We start from the raw sequence: 8,879 nt of genomic DNA on the forward strand, positions 1-8,879 counted from the left end.
TTAAGATAATTCACAGGCACACTGGAAAATGTTATTGTCACTGTGATATGTTTTTCTTTCATTATTTTACGCAATTGGTAAACAATAGAAGTAAATAGAAAGGTTTAAAACATATTTATGGACTACATAAGAAATGTAATTATTATTATTAATATCTTTATTAATGAGGTTTTCGGCCCTGGACCGGTTCGCCTCGTACATAAAAAATGTATTCCTACCTGTTTTATAAGCATCAGTTGATTGGGCATGCAAAAATGGCAAAATATGGTTACGTAATCGGGTTTAGTAATCGGTATTTGGACATTGACAAAAATCATTGTTTCCGAATTATAACATTTAATTTCGGTGGAATATTGAAGAAGTTGAAAAAATATCCGAAAAACATCACTTGTAGAATGATGATAATTTTTTTGTTGAGGTCGAATAATGATTGAGATGTAGAATTTAAAAGACGACATGAATTTCAGAAAAGATTGAGCTATTAAAATGAATTATAACAGAATTTAAGTGATGTGATGCTTCTACATAATTGCAAGGGAGCCCCCTTAAAAGATTCTAACGGATTTCTGTGATTTCTAATTTCATTTATCTGGTTTAAAAAATACTTAATGATAATGTTATCTAAGTACATCACATTACAATCATCAGAATCGATATTTTTCATAATTTATAAAAATAAAACTATTTTCCCCCAAATACAGACAATACAGATTTTTTACGATTCCCAATACAGATTTACGAAAAAATCATCTGACAGCTCTGCGTGTGTGAGTCATTTCAGTTTGTGACAGCAGCGCGTACTGACGTGCTTTTTGCTCAATCATTTTTTTCCGTTCGTTCGCTGTGGGAGAGCTGCCCTGCCGGTCGGTGGGTCTGTCAGTATTATTTTTTTTGTTCGTTCGCTGTGTGTACGTACACAGCATGCAGTCGCCAGCAGGAGAATATGCATGAAAAAAGTGGACATATTTTTTTGTCATTCTATGCTTGATGATGGTCGGATGCAGTGGTGCCGGTTGCGATTGATGCGATCGCCCATCGCATCACTCGGAGTTCACGGTTATGCTGATATCTGTTTATGTCTTTATTTATTAGTTTTATTTGCTGAAGTTTTGAATACACAAATTGCTAATAATTCTACACAGCTTGTTGTTTTCAATATCAATAGGGTAAAATGCCCAATAGTGGACCCCCTAGTAACGGAATTTAGCTCTTCCTGTCAAAAGGCTTAGAAATTTTCAACATATTAACTCTGCTTGATATCTAGCACCAAGCTCTGCATCCCCTATTCACGATACATACATAAAACACCCAAATACACGACGTTATTCGTTGAAATTAACATTTTAAAGTCTAACTGAATTTGCCCTATAGTAGACCCCCTGGGGTCCATAATAGGAAATTGCTTCCCTATAGTCGACACTTCATTTGATTTTCATGTCCCGTTTCGGGACATTCTTCTTCCCTATTATGAACCCCCCAAAATATTCCTGTAATGGACCCTCTCGTGTTTATTTTTTATAGAATTGTAAAAAATCATCTAATTTGACTTTCCATAGCATTTCCAACGCATGTAATCAAATCATAGGACTGTAAGGCAGGTTCTCCCGATAGAATTTCATAGCAAAATGTTGACATTGTGCAGTAATAATGCAAAAATGGCTGGAGGGTCCACTATTGGTTGGGGGTCCACTATTGGTCACTTTACCCTACCTGTTATCAAACATCAGAAATTCAAAAGTTGAATGTAAATACATTACGTTTATATAAGTCCTACGTCTACTCGCGGTTATGTTCAAAACATTACCCATTGCTCGTTTTTACATATGCGATGTTTTCGGGATTTGGGCACGGAAAATGAAAATCCCGGCCCCATTTAAAATGCACGGGGTTCGAAATCCGGCGTAAAATTTTCCCAAGGTGTAAGGCAGCCTAAAGGGAACCTCACACCTCGGGAATTTGGTCCGCGGATTTTTTCCCCATGTATTTTTGCATATGCGATGTTTTCGGAATTTGGGCACGGAAAATCAAAATCCCGGCCCCCTTTAAAATACACGGGGACCAAATTCCGGCGGAAAATTTTCCCGAGGTGTAAGGCAGCCTTTAAGGTAGCCTCACACCTCGGGAATTTGGTCGACGGATTTTTTCCCCATGTATTTTTACATATGCGATGTTTTCGGAATTTAGGCACGGAAAATCAAAATCCCGGCCCCCTTTAAAACACACGGGGACCAAATTCCGGCGGAAAATTTTCCCGAGGTGTAAGGCAGCCTTTAAGGTAGCCTCACACCTCGGGAATTTGGTCCGCGGATTTTTTCCCCATGTACACTCAGAAATAAAGAAAATTTTTGTTAGAATAAAATTTAACCTATGTTGACATTTCAGCAATTTATACTATCAATAGATTAAAATCTATACTACCGAATATTGAAATTAAATCTTTGGATGATTTGTATCCAAATATATTGTTAATGTATTCGTTATTATTGGCACTCAACTATTTTGCAAAAATGTAAAGTGTTCCGAGAGATATCGCTGAAAATTTTAAATTGTTCTTTCGTATCTCTAAAGATTACCGCGGATACATATAATAAATGGTTTAAGAGAGCTGGAAACCTTAAGTTCACCTTTTTTTAAATAATTCAATACGGAAATTGCTTGAAAGTGCTGAGATGTACACATTTCCTGATTTCACCGCTCCATTTGCCGAAGATGGCGACCAGACGTTGAACGGACATGGACATGGAAAATCCTTCTTAAGGTTGCCTTACACCTCGGGAAAATTTTCCGCCGGAATTTGGTCCCCGTGTATTTTAAAGGGGGCCGGGATTTTGATTTTCCGTGCCCAAATTCCGAAAACATCGCATATGCAAAAATACATGGGGAAAAAATCCGCGGACCAAATTCCCGAGGTGTGAGGCTACCTTTAAAGTGGTAAGTTACCATACTTCTGACATGGTATGAACTGTACCACATAAAAAATGCATTAAATTGAGATATGTATTTTAATTTGTAAAATTCGATTACGGTTGCAGGAAGATTACAGTAAATCATCAGCGGAATTTACCAGAAAAAAAAAACAAACAAGTCATCAGCTGCTGGGATGGATAGGATATGCGGTGCTAAAACTTCGTACCCACTAACTGGAGTCAAAAATGTTTTTTTTTGGCAACTTAACCATCAATGTAATCGCGAATTAATCACGATAATCACCCAAGTAGTCTCCGGAATGCTGACAATAATAATTAATAACTAATTACCAAGCTAATTACGTCGCATTTTCTTATGATAAGGATAATAAAAATATATGTGTATTTTATTTACTTCCGTCATTCTCTTCTTCTTCAAAACAAAACAACACATTTCACTGCAGAATCCATCTACATCAAGAAAAAAATATGGCCTCAAACTATACTATGTCATAATAACTCAAAGTTATACTAAGCTAGTTTAGGTGACACTTATACGAAATCGGGGTCAACCAGGCGAATAGCCAGTTAGAATGACTTTTAATCTATTTAGTATAGATTTTTCTCAGAGTGTATTTTTACATATGCGATGTTTTCGGAATTTGGGCACGGAAAATCAAAATCCCGGCCCCATTTAAAATGCACGGGGACCAAAATCCGGCGGAAAATTTTCCCGAGGTGTATAAGAGCACCTCCACGGGAGTCCCCATCTGGGGCCCTATCGCTATCTCCGGGCCCTTTATAGGGACCCACTTCTACACCGGAGGTATCTAAACGGGAATGTAAAATAAGAACGCAACTCAAAATTAGCCGTGAGTTTCCAAATTTAGCGCCCCATACTGCGGGTTGCTAAATTTCCATACAGGGTTGCTATTTTGTGAAACGTCACTTTGGTATTGTTCAAAATTGCAGAAAATCTGTTTTTCTGTTTTCAGAACAATATCGATGGAATTAAATAGTTATTAAATAGCAAGGGAAATATCCATTTTTTATCTAGTGCCCCAGTTCAACTCCGCGAAGAAGTAATTAAAGTAATAGAGCTATAATAAGGAGCGATGCGCACCGGCTCCCGCTAGAGCCCGAAATATTCATGGATTTTTCGCTAAAGTAAATTCTACTGTTTTATTTTGCAAGGTCTTCCAGGAATCTCTCAGAATGTTCCTTTAGTAATTATTCAGTATGTTCTTCAACTAGTTCCTCCAGAAAATCTTCCGCAAGTTTCTCTTTTCTGGCATTCATTGAATTATGACTTGTTTTGGATATTCATGTAGGATCTCTAGCAGATTTCTTCGGGAGTTCCCCAGCAGTTCTCCCATAATAGTTTTAGGATTTCTTCCATAATCTTTCGGGATATTTTTATTGGAATGGATCAATCAAGGTAACTCATTTTGCACTCACCGCATCAAAACAAAGGCGACACTGTATACGCATTAGGGTGGTTCAAAAAATCGATTTTGCTCCACAGTGCTCATCTGATTCTTTACCATGTTCTGAGTGTCCTCTGAAAATTTGAGCTCATTTGGATTAAAACTGATTTAGCACAAGCCGTTTCAAGTTTGCATGCAAATTAGTATGGGGAAATTTATTTTTTCATTATACTGTTAATGACGTTTCCCCATTAAGCGCAGGTTAAAAGAAAACCTACATAGCTAAAAGGGATACTCAACAGCTTTCACCCAACGAAAATTGCATGTTGATTAATCGTCCTAGTAATTAGTAATCGATTTTAAGACAGGTTGCGAATCTTTAGTCATGATCGTTAAATTTCTTCGAGTGCATCACTGAAATGTGCAGTGCAACATAGTAGCCTGAATTTGTGTGTGCTATCTTTCGCGCCACGAGCAGCAATGTTGCCTGTTGATGAGTTATGCAATTAGCTCCAGAAAACCACGGTATAGATTAAATTCGATTACTAATTATTGGAACGATTAATCAACATGCGGTTTTCGTTGGGTGAAAGCTGTTGAGTATTCCTTTTAGCTATATAGGTTTTCTTTTAACATGCGCCTAATGGGGAAACGTCATTAACAGTATAATGAAAAAATAAATTTCCCCATACTAATTTGCATGCAAACTTGAAACGGCTTGTGCTAAATCAGTTTTAATCCAAATGAGCTCAAATTTTCAGAGGACACTCAGAACATGGTAAAGAATCAGATGAGCACTGTGGAGCAAAAACGATTTTTTGAACCACCCTAATACGCATATTTCTATTCGTTTTGTTTTGACAGAACATGTCTACGGTGGCTCGATCTGTTCGTTTCATAGCAGCAGTTTTTGCTTATTGATTGATCCATTGCCCAATAATATCTTTGATAATTTCAATTGAAAACCTAGTTTTTTCAAGGGACTTCTTTACTTTCGGAACTTACTTCAAAAACGTAGAATTGCTCTCCGGAGATAGCGAGTTCTATTCCCGATTCGGTCAAGGATGTTTTCGAGTCGTCACACAAAATACATACTCTTGCAATGGCGGGCACCGAACGTCTTTCAATTAATAACTGATTAAATGCTAATAGAACTAAGTTAAGCAGCTAGCCAAATTCCAGTTGGAATCTAGAGCCATTGAAAAAGATGACTACTTTTAGCAACGCCCGTTGAGAACTCAATATGTTTACAAAGTCGCTATTCTTAAAACAGAAACCACCGGTGGGAAGATGGGGTGCTATCCTAAAATAGCACTCGGAATGAAGCGCTATAATAAGAATAGCGATGAGGACTATCGTGGAGGTGCTCCGGTGGCTATAGCCTTTACACGTTCTTCCCTAAAGTTGCTCGTATCCCGGCCAGCGCCACGAGGAGGTAGGGATGGGAGTTGCTGGGTAGGAGGCTAAGGACTGCGAAAAGGGGTCTATTTTATCCCTTCAGGTACGCGAAGTACCAATAGTACGCTTTCACCCAGCATTTGCCGATAATTTCAAGCAATTTCGCTGAAGAGAAGAGTGTTCACTTTTATCCATCGTGCGATTTGATACATTCATTTTTCTGTTGGGGTCATAATGAATCCGTGGACCTGAAAGGGTTAATCCGAAGAATTCCGAATTGGAGCGATCCGGGCTAAAGAGTTATCGGATTTGTGAGAGCCGGATGAGCGGGGGCATACTGTAGTACGAAATTTCTGCGAGCAGATAAATATTAAATAAAATAAATATTTAATAATAAATTATTTATATTCATCTGTCTCTTATATCTACGATGTTGTGCAACAAGCACCTGAGGTTACACGTCTCTGTATTAAGTTGCACAAGTTGTTGCATGTCAACGCTGAGAGAACCAAAACAAAAACAAGTCAATTTTATGTTTAGATTTAGAATTTCGGTTAATTTCACAAAGGTTTTTAGTGAATTTTGAAGAATTACATTAACGTTTACGGTTCGGTAACATACAGTATCAATTTTCATACTCTTGTATAATACGGCAGTTAGTCAGATATTACGATGAGTCCCAAACCAATATGTCGAGTGTGTGCGAATGTTTTTCCGGCGGAGGGAGAACTTCAAAGATTTGAGTCTATCTCCGGTATTTACTTCAGGCTGACTGCCTTGCAGGTTTGTTCCGTAATTACAATCCTGTACTTTTTCAATATAATAAAATAATTTTCAGAAAACTGATGTCAGTCTGCCTGAAGGCGCGTGTCAAGGTTGTTGCGATAAGCTGTTTCAAATCGACAACTTCCGGACGGAGTGCCTGGAAGCTTACGAACAACTGACGAAAAAGGTAATTGTTTTGTCTGGGATTGATTTTAAATGCGGCTTACATGCGGTGCTCTTATCAGGCCAGTTGTGTATATCAGAATATTCAAAGTGTGCATATGGTTTGGAGAGCCCATGGATCGTTTGTAAATTTGGAGCTTTCCATAACTCAGCGAAAAACATTCGATTACCAATCATGCCATGTTAATGGTGGCTGTTATCGAATCCCGGTTCAACTTGGCTTATAAACCACGCAATAACAAATAAAACCTCTTCCTAAAGCTTTATACGTACTTTGCGGGCCCACAAAACCAGCACAGGTTTTGAATCAAATATGAGTCCCATATATTTTATACTCAAAGATAGATAATAACGGTTCTTGTTTTAATCATGCCTTATATTTTTCGTAAAATATTTCCTTTAGGGAATTGCAAATTTCGTAGATCTGGAAGATATCAAAGAAGAACTAGAAAATGATACAGTTCACGAGTCAGCGATAAAGGTGCCGAACCCTGCCGAAGTGGTAGAAGTTAAAGTGGAAATGTATGACAATCGTGCAGAATCGACGGATGATAATGATTCATCGGATGATGATGAAGCAAATAATGACGATGATGATGATGAAGATTATGTAGCTGAAGAGAACACCGGCAATGATGGGGAATCCGGAGGCAAAAAATCCAAAAACAAAGCATCATCGAAGTCCAAGAAGAAATCCAAAGATTTGAAATATAAGTAAGTACATCAGAAGTGGGTTTTTTCATGCTTTTTCCTACTACTTACTTAGTCATCTTATTTTTTAGTAAAATACATTGCGATCAATGTGTCAAGTTCTTCTATAATGAGGCACGCTACCACGCCCATATGCGCGTGCACAAGGGCCTAGCGCCGGCCACCTGCGAAATATGCAACAAGGAATTTGCCAAATTCACCTACCTAAAGGTGCACAACGAGATGATGCACTCGGAAGACAAGCAGAAGATCATGTGCGATATAGTGGGATGTGGACGGTCGTTCGCAACCTTGGCCGGCATGACGGCACACAAGAATGTCAAACATTTGGGTAAGCCCGTCGTCACGAAGGAGCACGTTTGCGAATACTGCGGTAAAGTGTTCAGAAGCTACTCGATGTTGAAACTGCATCGTGATAAGCACCACGAGGGCATTAGGAAACATACCTGTACCGTTTGCGGCAAGTCACACGACAGTCGACACAAGCTGAAGTTCCACATGCTGCGCCATGAAGGTGAGTTTAGTAAAGTTCTTAAAATTACGTCATAAAAAGTCCTTATCTACGAATAGGAATTAAACAGTACACATGTCATATATGTGGGGCAAAGAAAACCACACCCACGGAGTTGAAAATCCATGTCAATCGACACACCCGCGAGAAGAAGTATCCTTGCGGGCTGTGCGACGCCGTATTTCTAAGTACAGGTAATACATTGTAGTACAAATTTTGGAAACACATCATAGCGGATCATAAATAACCGTTTTGATTTTTACCAGGAAACAAAAGTCGCCACGTGCGGCTGGTACACCAGGGTATTAAAAACTTCAAGTGTACGTATTGTGATCGGGCCTTTGGAAAGGCAGAAACTCTTAAACATCACGTGATGATACACACTGGAGAGAAACCGCACGAGTGCCAACTGTGCGGTAAACGATTTATTCAGTTGGTAGCCCTGCAGACACACATGAAGACGCACAATAAACATTTGCAACCACCGATAGGTTCCTGAATGCGATAAATAGTCCTCGCTTCATGGAAATGTGTAGAAAGTATGAGAAAGCCGTGAGTATTTGTTTACATTCCTTATCCTCGATATTTTATGATATCCATTCTAGTGGAGATATCAAAGCATTTTAGTACACATTTCAAAGAAATGAAGAAAAAAAACTCACTTGGACAATTCAGCTTCATGAAATTTTTGCCAGGCTAAACTTATGTTTCATAGAATTTCCTTTGGAAATAGGGGCTTGGTAGTCATATGGCCTCTGCGGAGATCGGGAATAAATAACAGGTCCGTTCCATTCCCGTACTTTTATCTTTCTCAAGGATGTTATCGATCATTTAGTACTTTGCGTTCGATCATTCAGTAGTTTGTCAATAACTCATTCTAAAAGCTGAAGTTCAAAATGTGCGAAGGTTTTTCTACAACTCTGCCTTATGGTTCGTTGTTAGAAGTTCTTTTTTGGAGCAATCATATAGCCTTTCCGT

General features: G+C 38.5%; 1 protein-coding gene across 1 annotated transcript; it reads left to right on the plus strand.

Annotated features, from left to right (window-relative positions):
* Window positions 1-6,231: 6,231 nt before the first annotated feature.
* LOC134225190 (zinc finger protein 558-like) lies at window positions 6,232-8,474 on the plus strand. The gene is made up of 6 exons (XM_062705061.1): window positions 6,232-6,514; window positions 6,570-6,683; window positions 7,083-7,393; window positions 7,462-7,904; window positions 7,961-8,095; window positions 8,168-8,474. The coding sequence occupies exons 1-6, from the start codon at window positions 6,404-6,406 to the stop codon at window positions 8,398-8,400; spliced, it is 1,347 nt and encodes a 448-aa protein (XP_062561045.1). The 5' UTR covers window positions 6,232-6,403; the 3' UTR covers window positions 8,401-8,474.
* Window positions 8,475-8,879: the final 405 nt, after the last annotated feature.

Source organism: Armigeres subalbatus, chromosome 3, assembly GCF_024139115.2.
Source record: "Armigeres subalbatus isolate Guangzhou_Male chromosome 3, GZ_Asu_2, whole genome shotgun sequence".
NCBI classification, from domain to species: Eukaryota; Metazoa; Arthropoda; class Insecta; order Diptera; family Culicidae; genus Armigeres; species Armigeres subalbatus.

What these genes read in the sequence shown, in the direction of transcription:
- LOC134225190 (XM_062705061.1), top strand. Translation starts at nt 6,404, where the DNA reads ATGAGTCCCAAACCAATATGTCGAGTGTGTGCGAATGTTTTTCCGGCG. An exon ending in TCCAAAGATTTGAAATATAA is followed by an intron (nt 7,394 to 7,461) that starts GTAAGTACATCA and finishes CTTATTTTTTAG; the next exon opens with TAAAATACATTGCGATCAAT. An exon ending in CCACATGCTGCGCCATGAAG is followed by an intron (nt 7,905 to 7,960) that starts GTGAGTTTAGTA and finishes ATCTACGAATAG; the next exon opens with GAATTAAACAGTACACATGT.